This window comes from Penaeus chinensis, chromosome 5 (assembly GCF_019202785.1).
Source record: "Penaeus chinensis breed Huanghai No. 1 chromosome 5, ASM1920278v2, whole genome shotgun sequence".
In the NCBI taxonomy this organism is placed as follows: domain Eukaryota; kingdom Metazoa; phylum Arthropoda; class Malacostraca; order Decapoda; family Penaeidae; genus Penaeus; species Penaeus chinensis.
Window position 1 is genome coordinate 4,491,807 of NC_061823.1, and position 19,769 is coordinate 4,511,575.

Consider the following 19,769-nt stretch of genomic DNA (forward strand, 5'->3'; position numbering starts at 1 on the left):
TAAATAGTAGTCGTTACTGTCCTGGCTTTTGTCCAGGAAAGATATAGAGGGTTATTCTGCAATGTAAAAACAAGGCCACATTTGTGAATCAAAGTCGACATAACTATACGTGCCCAGCTAAGCACCGTTCTGCTATGCTTGCATGTTTTGTACCCTGACAGAGAATTACCACCTCCATACATGATCAAGCAAACCAGAAAATGTAGATCTCCCTGATCTCTACTCTGAAGTTTGATTGGCTTTGCCTGAACCTCAAGCATGAATGCCATGGCCTTGCTTGATGAGGTCCTATTTTGGATAGTTACTTAGTCCTTTTGGGCATGCTCTTGATATTGTGCCAGGCTTTAGGTACATAGTATGTGGTCACTTGCAAAGACATTTCTCTTGGGGGTGGGGTGCCGCTTGCAATATAAATGTAGGATTGAAGCAAGAAAAACTGGAGGGAGAATATTATGAGAAAAAGGCCAAAATTGTGTAGATTAACATGTTTAGATTTTTATAAGTGTTGATAAGTATTGATACATGTTCAGACCTTATTGCCATTATTGATATTCAATGCGGTTTCATAAATGCAGATGTGTATATTAACCCCTTCCCAATGGGTCACGTCTATAGATGTGAAAACAAACCGCTCGAAATTTGGCGTGCGGCGATGAGCTCCGAGGCGGTGATTCGGCTTGATGTACTGAACTCCCGCACTCAAAGTTGGCACGTTGCCATTGATCGCCAGAGCGTAGTTTTTTTTGTTTTGTTTTGTTTTCTACACCCGTCACCAAGGGGTTAAAATCCGTAGCATTGAGTAATAGCTATACTTTGGACAATCTCAAAGGAGAAACTGGAGAAACTGGTAACTTCCCCCTGTTCTTGGGTACTCCAATTTGTTATATCTTTTTTGATGAATAATAAAGTTACAGCCAAAAAAAATGTAAATAGGTGTTTTAAAGAGAGAGAACATAATTAAACGAAATTGTTATCCAATTAGATTAAATATGTGATAAATCAGTCCTCCTGATTCTGTGGTTAGTTACCATTTTTTTCTCTCTTGAGATTAAGTGCACTACATACAATACACATGGGAGGACTGAAAAGTTGAACAATATTCCCTTACTCGTGTATCATTATGACCTCCATACCAACAGGCCAACAAACCTGTACAGATTAAGTTCTGGCATAGTAGAATTGGTTGACTCTTCATTATTCGTATTATCTACTGTCGGTATTTTCTTGTCAGTGTAGACTTTACAGTATGATAGAATCTTGTTGGTACTGAAAGCATGTAGGCCATGTCATTGCCTAACAGTGCATCACTGTTTGGTTTGAGTTGGCCTTTCTTTACAGATCACAGCAGGTTTTCAAATAGATTTTAGTTTTGAAATCCATATACCTAGGAACGAGTTTTTGTTATTATTCATGTGCTTTAGGAAATGATAAAATCAAATCATTTCCAGTTAGAATTTTAGTTTTAAGTGGGTAAAATTTTGATGCACTAATTTATTTTAGCAATTACCCTAGGCTAGTCTAGGCATTTTTTTGCTGCCTTACAAAAACTAAACCTTCAGATAGCTGTGTCATGGCAAGAATGTGTGAATATGCCTCGTTTGTCAAAATAATGCTTGTAGACCATTACAGTGGTCGTCAAGATTTATCTTGACAGTGTATATATATGCAGTATTGTTTGACAGACATGTAACCCATTGTTATTGCTAGGGTATCTGTGGTTTTATCGGTAAATTTTATTAGTCTCTAAATTGTATGGTAAATGAATTATAATGCTAGCAGTGGTGTTTAGTACAGTACTCCCCCCCCCCCCCCCCCCCATCCAGATTGTAATGTGTTTAATATATAATATATATACATACATACATTCATACATACATACATATGTGTATATATATAATGTAATGATGGAAAGTTGATAATGTTGCCTGTAACTCTGTAGTAGCAAATCTTTAAGTGATTTTCACAAGCTCCACATGTACATACACTGGCAAAGGACTAACAAATCCACACCCTGTATATTTTTGAAAGCTAAGGAACTGGTCATTATTTAATACCCCAGAGGGGGTGACCAGCTGACTTGCTAGAATGTAGTGGCTGTTTATAAACCATTTCAGAAGGTAGGATAAGCCTAGAAGCCCTGTATGTATATTCTACATATTTAGCTTGTATAGTCTTTGTTTCCAAAGTAGTCTTGATATAAACTGACAGAAATGAAAGTTCTCATGTTCTCATTGTTGCTGTCATTGATCACAATTAGAAAAAAGTATGTAATGTATGATTCAATACATGATACATATGAAATATATTTATTATATATATATGTATATTATAATGAGTAATTGGATAGATAAGTAGATAGGAAATGAAAAACCATAATAGAGATCTTACTTTGTTGGGCCATTCAACAGGTCCCTTATGTGTTGTGAAAACTCTAAGGATGTTTGGATGAATATTTCAGGTTCTGGTCATATAGTGATTCTTTTTATTCCAATATTGCGGACTGAGTTTTTGTTAATTGTTACATCTGATGGTTTGGTTTTTGGTTTATTATAAACATTTCAGGCAGTAAATAACTTTGGCTGAACTTCAGAATCTTTTGTTCATTAACAGAAAAAGTGGTGTTACTAGGTAGTTGTGCCCATCAGGTTAGGGATCTCAAGGGTTATACTACTGAGAAGACTAGTTGCATTTATCTCCATTTTGATGGGTTTTTTTATAGTTATTTTGAAATAGCTTTTTACTCTAGACAACATTTTGGTTGACTCTTATTTGTATATGAAACTAATTTTTCAAAGCCAAGTGTGACAAGTGTTTTTATCTGAGTAAATGGAATTTCAGAGTATTTACAAGGTGCTCATAGAATCAACAAGTGTCCAAGACTGGATCTGAGATTCATCATTGAATAGTAATTTTCATCAGGTTAGCAAATATTATTGCGACAAAGTTAATTATTATGGTTGATTTTGTTCATATGTTAACTAGCAACAAATGTCCCGTGAGTGGAAGAGCAACCTAGATGTTTCCTAGACTTGGAATTCGAATGTTAGAAAGTCAAATTTAGTGCACCTTAAAATTATGTAGGGGGTGGTAGTGTCTCAAAAGTACTTGTGGTCTTAAAGAACAAATGCTACTATCTTAAATCCTCTTTTCATAAACAATATGAAGTATGCCATGAACTATCAATGTAATTTGGCAATATAGTGATAAATGCAATTGAAAGCTCAAGTACAGTACATTAGTCAACATGTATTTTTTACCAGCCAAGCTGCGAATGTTTTACCATAATTTTTAGTTGAATAAAAAAAATGTGTATATATATGTATATATATGTATATGTATGTATATATATATATATATATTTTTTTTTTTTTTAAAGGTAATTTAGTAATACTGCCCTAGATTTAGTAAGGAAATAATCTTAAATAGACAATGGCCTATTTTGTAACCTGCTGTTCATATGGGGTAATGCGCATCACTCAGTCAGTAGATGCACCTAATGAAATAATTTTTGTTTTTTATGGTAAAATTACTATGAAATTGTGTTCATAGAATTCATTTGAATAAACATCTGGCAACCCTCTGGCACATATAAACAAGCTGTAGCAACAGTGATTCAAGTCTGTAATGTGTTCCTGCATCTGGTTGCTTGTAAATATTAACTTTTTTATTTATTATTCTTAACCTTGTAAATACTTATAAGATTTTCTTCATTTATGTTGCATTTTGTATAGTAGAAAGTATACTAATTTAGGTACTTGGGAAATTTGTAGTTTTTGAATATATTTTGAATAGTAATGAAACCATTTTTTTTTTTTTTTTTCTTATATTCAAATTCCTATGTTGAAATAATAATAATGATAATGATGAAAAAGGGTACAACTCTTAGATAATACATGAAGGATGTCACTGATTTTTTTTTGTTCATTATGAGAAGAGTTAGCCGAATAATATGGTGTGCCCTCCCCCCAAAATTACATATTTTATTTTTATTTTGGTTATTTGTAAAATGAAACAAGAATTTAGGTATAACATGTGTATAATAATAATAAAGAAGGGAGAAAAAAAAATCTAGGGCCCCTATTAAGGATATCCCAATTTAACTGTGACCTTCCCTTAACCCTTAGCTGCTGGGTGGCATGTATGTACATGCCACGGCATGCCTGGACTATATTCCTGGGGGAATGTGTAAACATGCCATGGTGTGCCAATCTCGTTTTCCAGGGGCATGTATTGTCCTGCCACACACACTAGGGTGATGACAAGGGCCCCTGGTAGTGGGGCCTGGGCCACTGTGAATACAACCCAGGAGAGAGGGCTTGTGTATCGGGAAATCGCCTGTCGTCATTGGATTGAGCTTCCAAGTGTGATGAACAAGAACTGTTGTGATATCCATATGTTCTTGTGAAATATAGTTGAAGCTCTTGAGATAGACAACAACAATGGTTGGGTTGAATTAGTTCGAGTGTTATTTTTCTTAAAATCTGAAGCAGAAGTAATTGTGATCGTTAGCAAAGGGTGGGGGGGATTGGAGAGTAGCTATGTAGTATGAATAATTTTGGCTGATACATAGCCTTTTGGCTGTGAAGTAATATGGCAATCACTCATTTGCTACCATTGTATGAGCTCATTGGTAAAGTAAAAAATAGTGCATATTGCTAACCCCTTCACAACGGGTCACGTCTGTGGATGCTCGAAATGTGGCGCACGCCGCTGTGGCACACCAAAGCGCTCCAAGGTGGTGATTCGGCTCGATGTACCAAACTCCCGCGCTCAAAGTTGGCGCGTTACCATTGATCGCCAGAGCGTAGAGATTTTTTTAGTTTTCACACCCGTCACCAAGGAGTTAAATCATGTAAAGAGTTGTTTTGTAAATTCTGTACTGCTGCAATATTGATGAATTGTATGGCTATAAAATACTCTCCAAATGAATTACTCTCATAAGTCAAGCCCCCATAACTAAATCATCATAGTACTGTAAATTTGTTTTAACTGTCTAGATTACCTTAGTCTGATTTAATATAGGTTTTTTCATTTGCAAATTAGCCGAGCTTTATATTTTGGGTGATAGATGTCCTCTTCATACGTGAGGATTACTATAATATCTGAAGCTTCTGCCCCTTCCCAACACCCTCCCTGGAGTACAAAATCCTCCACAGGTTTATGGCAGGATTGACATGCAGTGTGAAATAACAGAAATGAGCTGTACACCCAATTTTATCTAATGCAGGATCCTGTGCCTGAAACCACCCCCTGGGGCACCCCCCCCCATCCTTATCATTAAGAGCAAACCAGGTACTATGATTGTAAATATTGTTTAAAATAATCTTCAGATTCATAACTACTTCTCTTATGATGCTAAAACAAAAAGCAACAAGTGGGTTTGCCCAACCACTTTCCAATCTCATGCTGGATTGTTTTTGAGCCTTGTTCTTCACACAGTCTAGCTAAGTTGCCTTCCAGGACCTCGATCCTTTCTTATCCTGTTGAAAAGAAAAAAGGAAAGAAAAAAAACCCTGCTTATATAATTTAGTATGTCATGACTAATTGGTCAATCTCCATCCTGCCATAAATATGTAGAGGGTGGGGTTTAGGGGTGCGGCTACTTGTATTAGATATTATAGTGGCCCTCATCTTTTATATTTTATCCAGCATTGGAAAATTTAATGACATAATTCATATATTTCAAATTTTGACATGCAATTTCCCTGATAACCATGACCTCCTATACTATGGTGGCCAAGTATATTAAGTATTGGGGGATTCCATGGCATAATTGTTATATAGAGTAGTTGAGGACGAGGGTAACCCATCAGCACCAGTTTTGTCATGATTGGATGCATGTATGTATTCAGAATATTTACCAATACATCTTGTTTATGTACATGAAATTAGTAGTTTTATCCTTTCAAGAAAGTTTGCCTAAGTACTTTTGTAAACCTATTCTGATCAGGCCAGCATGTTCCTGCTAAACAATATAAATAATTTTGCTGGAAATATGCTATAAGGATCCAAGTTTCCCAACCAGGTAGGAACGTTCAGCTGGCTGGCATTAACATTGTTTAATTGCATTATGCTGGGGTTATGAATAACAAGTTAATTGAAAAAATATTAATCTGTGAATTCAGCCATTCTTCTCCATTGGTAATTTTTTAGTGTCACTAATAATTCTTTATAAAAGGAAAGCTAGTAAGACAGAAATGGTAGCTGATCTTGATATTTTTTAAGAATGGTTCACTCAGTTGTAATATTTGACTAAGATTAATCTCCTCAAAGGCATCTATACCAAGGGTTTAGGGTAAAGTGTTTGGTTTAGAAGAAAGCTTTTTTTTTTTTTTTACTGCAGACCATGCTAGTCTCTTGGAATATTAACTTGAATCTCCTGAAGTCTGAACTAAAATGTAAATGAGAAACAGGTTAGCATTGTATACAATCTCGGCATCTTGGAAATTGATGGAAAATAGAGAGCGAGAGTTTTCAAATGTGGTTCATGACTTCCAAAGATCATCATTTTTAGATTTGTTTAAGTATCATGAGATGAGGGGTCCCTGGGTTCATATTGTATTGTTAACCTTACAGCCATGAGGCACTATGACCTTAAATTTATACTTATAGAGGTGGTGACAATGAAGAGTTAAGTATGAAATGTATATCACTAACACTTTCATAGTGATTCCCCTTTACCTCGTATTTATCAGCAAGATAATTATTGAAGGAGAGTGAAAATGTGCAGTCAGTGTCGCAGATAAAGGGGGTTAGGAGATCTTGTTAATAAACTATGTAAAATAAAGCTTTGCATTTTGACCATGTTAGGTAACTATAGTCCTTGGCCATAAACTTTTCTCTGTTCTTGGCAATGTTCCTGAGATGTTGCCATTGCAGCCATGTTTTGAGGAGTGCCACACAAAATATACTTCCCTCTAAGAAATATAATTTTTTTTTTAAATGCTCATAAAATGAAATGGACTGCTAAAATGAACAGTAATAATTTATCAGACTCAAATAAAACTGAGTAGGTATCTTGTTTACTTTGTTTTACTCGAGTTGAATACAGATGAATATTATTATATACAATGTGCGCAACAAAAATAATTCTAGTGATAGATTAAAGTGGTTTTCTGGCATTCTCATATCTTGGAAAACTGAGTAATTATAGTAGACAAGATGATCCAAAAATTATTTTTCACATTTCATATGAAATTGCCTATTTAAGCATTTTTGCTGTTGCATCAAATCTTTATGGTCATTCCCAACAAGAAAAGCAACAGTAATGTTCAAATTAACACTTAAAAAAAAAAAAAAAAAAAAAAAAAAAAACTGTAGGGTGTAGAATTGTAAGCTGCAGTTAGTTAAGGAAGGCTTTGACTTTATTACCCCCAAAAATCACCTTAAAAATCATAGACCTAGTACTGCAGTGAATATTTTTAACCCAATGTGTGTGGGCTTTTTCAGCAGCCATGCAGTCCACCAAACAGGTATATCTGTAGGGATGCCACCTGTAGCAACTGCACTGTCGCCATAGTAGCTGCCACCCGCGAACAAGGAGTTAAATAATTGATATTTTCTATTGGTAATGAAATGGACTTGCAAGAAAGTTTGTAGACTTGATAGACCACTTAAGCAGTTCTGATATGAAAAGTAGGAAAATCTTGAATCTGCTCCTCTTTTAGGTTGAAAGAATTCAATCTCCAAGTATTGCTGCAAAAATAGTCCAGGCAGCATTTTAATTTTCAAGGAATTTTTTTTAGTTGGATGTGGAATTCCGTGTTTTGTTGAAAGTTAAAAGGTATCAGTAGGGATTTAAAGAATCCTCTGGCATAACCATAGTGATGACTAGCCAAGTGGTTGACCTTGGACAAGGACCTCTTTCATACTGGGTTTGTCCCTACTTGCAGCTTACCTGTTTCAGTATGAAGGATATTTATAAAAACAGGAGTAGAGCAGGACTCTTTATGGCATATTAGAGAAGAAATTTGTCAGTATTTAATGTATTTTTTATTTATCTTGTCTTGTCCACAGCTGTTTCAAGTGATGAAAGAAACTTATGAAATGCCTAACCCTAATGTGTAAGCCCTTGTTTGTATTAGGAGAATACATTTTTTTCCCCTCATTTGCATAATAAAAGTTAATCTTACTTTTTTCAGTGCTGCTGACCATGGATGTACTGGTGCTTGGTGCTGTTGTGGTGGTGTTGACAGTTGTGGTCTATTTACTCGCCACTTTGGGCACAAAAGAAACCCCTTATGAAGAAGCTCTTGCCGAACAACGTCAGAAGCAGGAACAGGAACAGATTGCGCTAGCAAAGACTGACAAGCAACAAAAGTACAAAAATACCAAGGTGTGTGGAAAATGTTTATGGTTTCAGTGAAGGTAGTTTATATTTTTACTTGTTTATGAGAGAAATGTAACTACAAAAAAAAAATACTTGTTTGTAAGATAGAATGTGTGCTATACGTTCTTCCCATTCCGCGGATTGTAATTTGATAATTGATTTGTTTGATAGCAGAGCTCCCATATCTTTCTTTTTCCTTAATTTCTATGCTTGTGAAGGGCATAATACTGATGTGATTCACCATTAATTTTCTGCATGCATTATTTTAGAATATTTGAATATCATGTTAACCATTCTTTAGACTTGTTCCATGAAGAGTAAGTAAGCATATAATCTTGTACCTTCAATTTGATCACAGGATATTGATATTAGAATTCCTTTGCATTATAAATGATGTGGGAAATTAACCACTACAGTTTATGGAACATTTATTCTTCTCATTTTGGCTTGGTGTATTTACCCCTTAGATCTGGTTGCATCATCGCAATCACATAACCAATAATCCGGGCATTAGGCTTACATGAGCGGCTACTCTGCCAGGTGGTGGCTTTTAGGCTGGACGTATGTGAACCCATGTGCAGTGATACCTCCTATTTGCAAAGTTATTTCCTCTTTTTATGCATAAGTGTTTCTAGCTTTTTTGCCATTTTCCAATGTCCACATTTGATTTGCATTATCAAGATCGTAATACTGTTTTCTTAGCTTAGACTCCATATCGTCTCTCTAGGTAGTCAACAGATTGATGCAAGAAAAAAAAAAATAGTACTTTATTTGTCCTTTTTTCCCTGTATTATTCAATTTTCTGTAATGCAACCTGCGTTGTTGGTGACAGCACCAGGAATACGATGCTGAGCATTGGAGTGGCATTCTACTTGGAGCCGGTGCTCTTTCAGTCACGGCTCAGACATTACATTCCACACTTGTACATTGATGGGAATATCACAAAATCTCCAAACTAGTCTAATGAACCTCCCATTTGACGTTTTTGTACTCGTGGAGAGTCTTTCATGTCACCCCGGCCTTTAGCCAAAATGCTTGTTACTGCAGGTTCATGTTGCCCGGCCTAAAGCCAGATTTTCCCATGAAGGCATGTTCATGTCACTTGCCCCTCAAGCCAGATTTTTTCATAGCATGATCACGTCACCCGGTCCGAAAGGGTTAATGTTCTTAGATATACCATTATTAGTTCTGTTATCACTTGAAAGCTGGGAAGTGTTTAAGATTTATAAATTCTATGTGCCATGTATATAATTCTGTAAATGGTTATTTATTCTATTTGTGCTAAAATATTCTGAATGATTGATTTTGATACTGGAATAATTTTTTTTTTGATATCTACATATAAAATGAGCATTTGGATCACAGGTTTAGGGGCCTGTGGAGAGGCTTTGATATTTGTGAAAAATAATTTTGGTATTATAATGAATAAGAGAGAATAGACTGTCTTGAACTAAAATGGAAACTAAAAATTGCTTGTTTGTGCATGAGAGAAATAACGTAGAAACTTGTTTGAAATGTACCATACAGGAGTAGGCTAATTACCTACCAGACGAAACCTATTAAAGTATACTGATTTCTAGAAAAATCAGTAGTGCCAAGCTATTGGAATTTTATATTCTGATGAAGATAAAAATTGCAAAATTGAAAGACAGCAGTTTAGTAGCAAACATTAGTTTCTATATTATCATATTCATGTCTTTTGAAGGATAACTCAAAGAACTATTTTTCTAAATGAGGTGCAATTGAAGCAAATATTGCATCAATTTGATTACTTCCTTTTAACCCCTTCACGGCGGGTCACGTCTCTAGACGTCATGACAAACCACTCGAAATTTGGCGTGTGGCTGTACGCCGTGGCGGCGCGCCGAAGCGCTACGAGGCGATGATTCGGCCTGATGACTTCCACGCTAAAAGTTGGCGCGTTGCCATTAATCACCATTTTTTTTTTTTTTTTTTTTTTTTTTTTTTTTTTTTTTTCTCCAACCGTCACCAAGGGGTTAATGGATGGAAAACTGGGAACATAAAGGCTTTTAGCAGATGGTCACCTGTAACCAGTGAGGTGAAGTAGGCCTAATCCTTGTCCTCTTAGTAACTGAGTTGGGCTGACACATGTAGATTGAATGAAGGCATCAGGCAATGTAGAGAATCGGTAACAAATAGCAAGTAATAATAATAAAATTTTGTGTTGTCTAAAGGTCAGTTCTGCATTTTATATTAGTTACTTTGAAATAAAGTTTATCATTTTTCTTTTGTTGATCCCAGATCGTTGGGGCATAGATTTTATAACTTCATTTTTTTAAACCTTCTACTTGGTAATAACATCTACATAAACTTTACTTATTCTTTCATTCTCTCAAAAGAAAATCTTTGGCCTTGTCAGTGATTGTTGAAAAGTTAAAGAGTTCCCAAGTAGGCTTAAACTAATTAGTCTTTTTTGAAAAAATTGTTTGTTCCAAAACCAAAACAGGAATAGCATGTATAGGAAAAGTCTCATCATTTTATTGACTATGCAATGCAGGTGACAAAAGTTCGTATGGGTAAAATTTATCATTGGGTTGGTTATCCCTCCTTTTCTTTGATATACAGGTATCCAAATTCCTTTTTCACTCATTTTAACCCCTTGGTGACAGGTGTAGGAAACTAAAAAAAAAAAAAAAAAACAACTACGCTCTGGCAATCAATGGCAATGTGCCTATTTTGAGCGCTGGAATTTGGTACATCAAGCCAAATTACCACCTTGGAGCACTTTTCGAGCGGTTTATGACATCCAGAGACGTGACTCGTCGGGAAGGGGTTAATCTCCTGACCCAATTTAGCTCCCACTCCCAGTTTTAACACCATTTTTTGGCTATGCAGTGGCTAATAATAGCAAGTGACTTTATTTACCTCACTTCCTTCAATTTTCCCTTTGGGTATTGTTTATGGTTTATTTGTATTACAGTGTAGGTTTTGATATTCTCTTTACTGCTTTTAGTCAAAGAACTTTTTCTGTTTTTTCCTCCTTTATATTTTTTACTTCATACTTGTCCACAAGTTTCTGCTTTCTTTCCTTGTTTCCTGTTCCCCCTTCTTTTTCTTTTTTTCTGCTTTTGTTCACCCTCCCTGTTCAAATGAATATATTTATATAGGGTTTGTAGGTAGCCATTATATACCATTGTATTCCTTTCAGCAAAAGAAGCCAAAGGTCAGGAAAGATGACTTTGAGCAGAATGGACCAGCATCGGCAACAAAAGTAGAGGAGGTAATTACAGAACCAGACACCACACCACCTTCTACAGAACCTGAGGCTTCTCCCCAACCCCAGCAGGTGAGAATGGACAATTTTTTTCTCATGTGAAGGGAGAAGAGTATGTTAGTATATTTGGAAATGCATTTGAAGCATAGAATGGGATGGAAGCTAGTTTGTTATTCTGAAATAGGGCTTTACAATGGGAATGAAAAGACAGATTTTATAAGTTCTTGTAATTTGAGAGCTCTTTTAATGGAGAGGATTTTTTATATATCTCACTTATATTTAAAAAAAAAATGGCTAGTGTACTTAGTGTATGCATACTTATTGTTGTAGTTGTTTCAATCATCAGTTGTATAGATCAAATAAAAGGCCTGAGATGAGCCATAGTTGTCTTGGTAAAGAAAGGCCTGAGATGGGACAGAGAGGGGGGGCATGAGAGAGGGGGAGGAAGCAGGATAAATATCAATGTTAATTTTTATGACTGGGAAGTATGACCTGGGATGGAATTCACAGAAGATCTAGGACTGTTCCTTGCAATTTCGTCAATAATTTGCAGCGCTGATACTTAGAACATTACCTTTTTACAGACCCTCTGACAGTACTTGATGGCAGTAATAGAATAATTTAGAGTTCAATAAATATATATAATGAGGAGGATAATACACATTTCAAGTAGTGAACTGTAATGTGGCACCCATGTTTGTTATTGCATCAGTTGTGAAGGAACATGGTGCCATTTGTATTTTTCAAATAGAAAATTGCAGGAAATAAGCAAGAAATTGATCAATTAACCCACATGAAAAAAATTTAGCTTATAGAATGTGGTGAACATGCTGTCATTGGAAAATCTGGCTGTGGGTGATGGGAAAGATTCGCCATGAGTGCACAAACCTCTCGTAGGGTGATTACTCATTTGGCATTCAGAAGGGGGCTTTTTGATAAACAAGTGTGGAATGTAGTGTCCGTGAGCTGTAACTGGAAGAGTGCCAGCTCCATGAGGGCTGCCATTTCCTTATTTGGCATCCTATTCCTGCCTGCCATGACTGGTATCGCAGGTTATCATATTATTTGAATAGATTTTCAGCATAGGATCTATAATGTAGTAAATGTTTGTTCTAATTAGCTGCATCAACTTTGAGATGTACCAGTGCAAATACTAAACTAAAATGCAAAGAACAGTTGTAGACCTTTTGTGAATACTGCCCTTGGTCCTTCCTGTTGACCAATCCTGGTAGTACACAAGATGCTGAGTCAGACCTAGAGTTATGAGGTCTAGAGATTGCCATTTCATTGTCTTGTAGTTAAATTGTAAATGAAAGCTTCATCCAATATATGATGGTAGTATTTGATAAAGAAATGTATTCTGTGTAGAGGAGGCCTTTACTGACTTCATGTACTAAATATACAAATTGTATTTCTCTTGGTATTTTCAAACTTGATGCAAATAGTTTTGGGTCAATTTTTTTTTTTCTTTTCTTGTAGGAAAAGAAGAAGAAAAAGAAGAAAGACAAGGAGGATGATGAAACTCCTCGCAAGATCATTGTAGAGGAGGTAACTGAAACTATTGTGACAAAGGCTGAGGCTGTGAAAGTAGAAGCTGCAAAGGGGAAGTCCTCTAAGCCAGAAGCAGCCAAGTCCTCGCAGGCCAAGGCTGAAAGCCCGAAAGCTGATGCTGTGAAGGTGGAGTCTTCTAAAGGAAAGGCTTCCAAGGTAGAGGCATCCAAGTCAGAGCAAGCCAAGGCTGAAAGCCCAAAGGCTGAAGTTGGAAAGTCAAAGGCTGCCAAGGCTGAGGCTGCAAAGACTGAAACTTCTAAGACTGAAGCTGCCAAGGCTGAACTAGCCAAAGGAAAGGCAGCCAAGGCTGATGTGGGAAAAGCTGAAGCATCAAAGATCACCAAGGCCAAGGAGACCAAGACAGAGGCAGTCAAGACAGAGGCAGCAAAGACCAAGGCCGCTCCAGAATCCACCCCTCCTCCTCAGGGAAAAGAAAATAAGAAGGAAAAGGTAAGTTGGACTGTCCCCCCCCTCCCCCCAGTATTCTCATTTCAGTTACTAATAATTAAAATTTTGATGCTTACAGTATTTGGAATTAACTTTTTCTTTTGCTTGTGAAGTCCTCTGTTTTTGTTTGTGTATGGGGTGGAATACAAAACTAGAGGACAGCACTTGTACCCAATGCAAGTGGGGTAAGTTTCTTAGAACATTTTACATACACACGTTCCTTTGACTTGCAGGTTGTAACGCCTGTAACTCGCCCTAAGGCTGAAGATAATTTTGAGGTTGTAGATGGGACTATGAACTCGACAGGAAAGGCTACACCAACCCAAGAAAAGAAGAAGAAAAAAGAGAAACAGAAGACTGATATCCCAGGTAAGCTGAATTTTGTGTTCACACTAGGGAATTAATTGCCTAATTTTGAAATGTTATAAGTATGTTGGTCAATAATGGTTGCATGGGAGAGTTAGCCATCATATGTTCATTTAATCTGCATATAGTGTTTGGTAAGTGTTGTATTATAAGTTTAATGAAGACTGTGGGTCAGTTTAGTCAACAGTAGAGAATACTTGCCCTGCTCCTTGCTGGACTTCAATTTGATAGTAGAAAGTTCACAGCATTGTTGAATAATTTATAATAATCTGCCAACACATCACCCTATAAGTATTATTGACTATAGTTGTATAGTGAAACCCAGGATGCAGAGTACAGTGTGACAAAATCCAAGCATTAGGCTTACTAGAGTAGGGACCTGGCCCAAACGGACAATTGTGTGCGGTACCAAGACTCCTTGCCTCTCCTTTGCAATGTTATCTCACTTTCTGCACTTGTTTTTTGCACTTGTGCAATGATGATAAGCAATAAGTAACATTTTGTTATTTGTCAATATTTTTTTTTTTTTTTTTTATTATTTTTTTAATCAATTTTCTGTAATATACTGTCACCTGATACAGCTGGTCCTGACAATGAATAATCCTTCCTAGAGCCAGTACTCTTCCAGTCATGGCTCATGGATAGTACATTTTGCACTCGCTTACCAATAGGAATAATGCAAGAGTCCCTTCCTTATCTAATTACTCTCCCAAGAGCTTTGTGTAGTAGTGCTGAGCCATTCCTATCGGCCTTGACTCAAAGTTCTCGTGAAGGCATGATTATGTCGCCTGGATCCATAATTTTGATAATTTCAATAGTTGCCAATTGATTGGATAGTTTCCCTGGCTGGTAAATGTTGGTAAGCCACTGACATTTTGACTAGTGTGTCATTTTTTACATTATAGAGGTAGTGTTTATTTTATCTTTGTTCCCTATTCAATTTCAGGTCCAAAAGAGAGCAGAATTCTGCCCCTTGTGCAAGATGCTCACCTGAGCAGTGGAGAGATTCAAACTTTGATTGACATCCTGCTGAACAAGCAGCAGCAGAACAATGCTGGTGGTGAATGGGTCGAGAAGGGACGTGTCGATCCCACAACTCAGCTCCGGCGACAGTTGGAGGAAGTGGAAACCCGCTTGAGGGAGAAGGATGAAGCTCACTCTGCACTGTCTGCCAAGATTACTGCCCTCCGTACGGAGCTGAATTGTGAACGTTCTCGTGCAGTGAAGCTGAAAGCTCAATTGGATGACACTGTTGCAAATCACTCACGTGAGCTTGAGACAGCAAATGCAAATGCCCAGTCATCTCAGAATGCACGTCTGAATGAAATGAAGGCAGCTCTAGAGAAGGAATACCAGACTAAAATGCAACAGCAACAAAAGATTTTACAGCAGTTGCAGAGCACGAATAATGAATCGGAAATTGCAACCCTGCGAGCTTCCCTCAGTGAGTCAGAAATGCAAACTGCTGTGCTGAGACAAGAGCATGAAGAATTAACAAGGAGATGCCAGCAGTATGAAGAGCACATTGCTGCTCTTGATGAAAAGAGAACAGGTGAAAATGCCAGTAGAAATACACAAATCACAGAGCTGCAGGCACAACTTGCAAGTGCTGATGCCCAGAGAGCCCAAGCCTTGGCAGAGGCATCTGCTGCAAGTGCTGAGCGAGATGCTCTTACTGTGCAACTAGCAAATGAAACCTCAAAAACTGCACAAACACAGCACAAACTTCAGGTATGTCAGGGATTTTATGAAAGTAGTGCATTTTTTTTATTTTCTTGTGTTGCTTGTAGTAATGGTTCATAATTGTTGGTTCTGGATAAAACATAATTTTCTTTTATTTTGAAACCAAATATTGGAACAATTTTTTGTTTGTAGGAATCGGCACAGGAGAAAACAAAAGTGGAGTCGCGATTAGCCCAAATAGAGGGTGAACTTTGTAGTGTACGACAGGTGGTGTTAGACCAGACTGCAGAAGTAAGTTCGCATTCTTTTAGGTCTTGTACATCACTTCCTGCTATACAAGGCAGAAACTTAAGAGATTTGTCAGTGTATTTGATAAGCTTTATGAAATTTATATAAAGAACTATGCCTTTTTTTTTCTTTTTTCATATAGATTGAACGCTTAAAAGAGGAAAAGGAGTCTTTGGCATCTCAGAGTGTCCGTCCAGCAGCTGAGGGTCAAGAAAATGGCGATGTTCATGCAGAGCAAACCCAAGGCCCATCCACCGCCCACTTAGAATCATTGTGAGACCTTAATTTGTTTGTTTTTCATGAATTTTAAAAACGTTTGATTTAGTACAAATAATAATTGATGATCCTTATTTTTATTTCCTAGTTTTGCTTGTTCATTTTTGCCATTTATTAGCTAAGGAAACTGATAAGAATACAATTGTTTATGGCATTTGCAGAGTTAAGGAAAGAGAGATCCAAATAGAACAACAAATAAGTGAGGTATCAAACCTGAAGAAGGAAATTGCAAGATTAAAAGAAGAACTGGATAATCAGAAAGCAAAGAACAATGTGAGTATTGGTTTTAAATTGTTCTCTAAAACTGCACTTCTTTATAATCAGTTTCCCGATGGATTGCATGGCTGTGATGATAAATCTTCAATGTCTCATCATATTACACTTTTCAACGTAGTATGTACACATTTTTATTATGTATTATGTATTCTTGTGGTATCTGGGTCTTTGGATCTATTAGATTTTTAGTTTCATTTTGTCTGTATGGATACACAGCCTTAGTATTCCTTTGAATATTGATTTTATTATTCCTGTAGTTCTTTCAAATATTTTTGATTTTGTGTAGTAGAACAGATTATTAGCATGTTGCTCTGATACTATGCCTTCGGAAAAGATGTTGCAGTCTTCGTGTACTGTAACTTCGTGTCTGTTACCTTCCATTTTCTGCTAGGAATGTGAGCCTGAAAGTTGCTTGAGTCTATGCCCTAATCTAAAGGTAGGGGCAGTCCTTGATTCATGAATGATCCTAGATCCTTGAATGCCATTTCATGTAATAAATGGGGAGAAATAAGAGTACCTCTTCTTGAAAGTAGTGTAATATGCAAACCTTTTCCACTACCTTTAGTGTTGTTACCCTTGCCTGTGCCTCTTAAAATTAATCCTTCAAACACACTAGGCTGATATGCATGTTTTGCATTAGTGTCTGGGCTTTGTCTGGGTAATGCTGGTATCCTTCTAAACCTCTTCAGATTGGAAATGAGCATTCAAGACTAAGGGGATGAGAAATTACAATTTTCATTTATAGCATACATCATGTTAGATTAGTTACTTCTGTTGCTGGAGTAAAATGGATGCAAAGAAGAAAAGCTGAAATGTAATTGGTTACACATGAACGTTTGTTCAGACAATAGAAAGATCTAAAGAAGAGATCTCTGAAGATAAGACTGGTGTCCATACTATCCTTTCATAAGTTGCAGCCTTGATATAAAGGAATGGCTTTAATCCTGGTGAAATAACCCAGGACAAACTGGTTGAGGGATGCCAGCACTGTACAAAATGATTTTATGTAGCCTGACATGACTTTCACCGATTAGCTTTGTGTGTCCACTTTACTTCTCTTTATGTATACCCACATATGTCTACTTATTTAGAATTTCCATTCCATTGTTCTATACATTTTGGGGCTTGGATGCCTTTGTTAATGATTATGAAAGTATAATACATGATGAATAATATTGAAAGTGTAGAGGTATCTCAATACTGCTAGTTTTCATTAAATATGTTTGGCCCAATGTCAGTGAAGTCTAATAGTATATGTTAATCCTTGCCCTGTAGGAGTTACGAGAAAAGAACCACAAAGTCCTGGAGGCCTTAACAAGCACAGAGGAAAAATTGATGGCTAGACTCAAGCAGGTGGATGTAAGTGCTGCCCCTTCTGTTAGTAAGCAAGCTTCTGCAGTTAACACACCAAAGCTAATATGATGCTAGATAGATAGGGAATCTACTACAGATGCTGCTGCTTGAAAGAGGATGCTATTATGAAAGAGCTTAACTTGTATTACAGTGCTTGGCTATTTATTGGACACAACTGTTGATTGGTTGAAATATGTATCTCAACCAGTTAGCAGCTCAGTGAAAGCAGGTTTTTCTCAACTATATTGTGAATTTTATATAGAATGGCTTTCTTTACACAAGTTGAGGGGAGTTTCCACTTGTGTATTTTCACATTTCAATCCAGGACATGAAATTTTACAAGCATGATGTTGGTTTCAAGCCATTGTTAAGTTAAATTGAATTTTAGTGCATTTGTTAAAGAATTTATATCTAAACTAAAAAGTAGATTTTGCTTTTACTTAAAATTGCATATACTTTTTCTACTTGGTTTGATTTGAAGGGAAAATAAATAAAATGAAATAATTTTTTGATTAAATTTAGACAATTATTTGAGGAGCTATATACTTTTGGAATATAAATGAAGAGCTGTTGTATATTCTGCAAATGCCCAGTAGATTCTGATTGTCATGTGTCTAACCACGAAGTACTTAAACAACCTAATTATGTAATTCCTTTGACATAAATCACGTTGACCAAAGTTTTATAGTAAGTGGGGTTACACAGAAGTCGACTTCACATATTTGCAAGAGGCTTGTGTTTAGTCTCTAGAGACCAAATAGAAGTCTAGTATAGTGATCAAGGCCAGGTTTGATGAGTGGGAAATAATTAAATGCTTATATAAGTATATTCTTTATTAGCAGTTATAGTGAGTAGTCTTGTGTAGTAAAGGAAAGAAAAGAAAGTACTTATGATCAAAATAACCCATTGCCTCCATAGGAAGTGTAGTTTGTGTCATGGCTGACTTGGTTGCATTGTCTTTCGGGGAAATTAGTTGAGATACTAAACCATTGGATCCTGGTGATTCATTGCCCACTCTTGGCCCAAAATCCGGGCATTAGGCTTACTTGTGTGAGAACACTCTTGGGTCTGTGGTTGCAGGCGCAGCCCACACAAACACTCAAGACCCCTTGCCCCCCCTTTGCAGTGTTCTCACTTTCTGCAGAAGCATCCTGTGCTTTTTTGCCATTTTCCAATGTCTATATTTGTCATTGATATACTGTATCAAGATGTAATGGTCTGTTTTCCTTGCACAGTCTATAACTGTGCAGTGTAATAAGAATTATTATTATTATTATTATTTTTTGTTTGAGGGGGGGAGGGTTGGGGGCAAATATTCTCTTTTCTGTAATAACCTGTGCCACCTGTCATGGAGGGGGACAGGAATAGGATCCTAATCATGGAAATGGTATCCTCCCTTGGGCCAGTGCTCTTCGTCATGGCTCATGGATGGTACATTCCACACTCATTTAGCAGTAAGAATAATGCAAGAGCCCCTTCTTAAAAGCCTCTAATCACCCTCCAAGAGCTTTGTGCATTAATGTTGAGTCATATCACCCTGGCATTCAGCCAAAATTCTCACATTGGTATGTTCCCGTCACCCCAACCTTATGCCAATTTTTTTATGACAAGGTTATATCACCTGGATCCAAGGGATTAATATAATGATGGCCCTCAAGCCAAATTTTTTGACATGGCTATGTCACCCGAATCCAAGGGATTAATATATATCATTTTTGCCTTCTATCCCTGGAAGATGTCATGCACTAATAATTTTGCTCTCTTGGTGCTGCTGTAAACCTGTAAGTAACTTTTACTCTAGTTTACATGGTTGGTCTCCTCACGTCAGCTACTCGGATTATCATGTAACGCTCTGCCAGTGTGACTCTCTTGAAGCATGACGCAAAATGGAAGCCCTCAAAAAGTGGAAATAGCAGCCGTATACATAACTGCATACCATAATCATATATTTTGTAAGAATTGGGT

General features: G+C 36.8%; 1 protein-coding gene across 23 annotated transcripts in view; it reads left to right on the forward strand.

Moving 5' to 3' along the window:
* The window catches only part of LOC125025640 (ribosome-binding protein 1-like), a 74,718-nt gene that overhangs the window by 956 nt on the left and 53,993 nt on the right, over positions 1–19,769 (forward strand). For 21 of the 23 annotated variants that reach the window (XM_047613708.1, XM_047613712.1, XM_047613716.1 and 18 more), the window contains exons 2-10: positions 8,142–8,335; positions 11,499–11,636; positions 13,044–13,565; positions 13,796–13,931; positions 14,875–15,659; positions 15,804–15,902; positions 16,042–16,172; positions 16,337–16,448; positions 17,727–17,810. In XM_047613708.1, coding sequence (XP_047469664.1) covers positions 8,153–8,335; positions 11,499–11,636; positions 13,044–13,565; positions 13,796–13,931; positions 14,875–15,659; positions 15,804–15,902; positions 16,042–16,172; positions 16,337–16,448; positions 17,727–17,810 — 2,190 coding nt within the window. In that variant the 5' untranslated portion in view covers positions 8,142–8,152. The remainder of the gene's footprint in view (positions 1–8,141; positions 8,336–11,498; positions 11,637–13,043; positions 13,566–13,795; positions 13,932–14,874; positions 15,660–15,803; positions 15,903–16,041; positions 16,173–16,336; positions 16,449–17,726; positions 17,811–19,769) is intronic. The other 2 variants (XM_047613714.1, XM_047613717.1) reach the window with 1 other exon arrangement.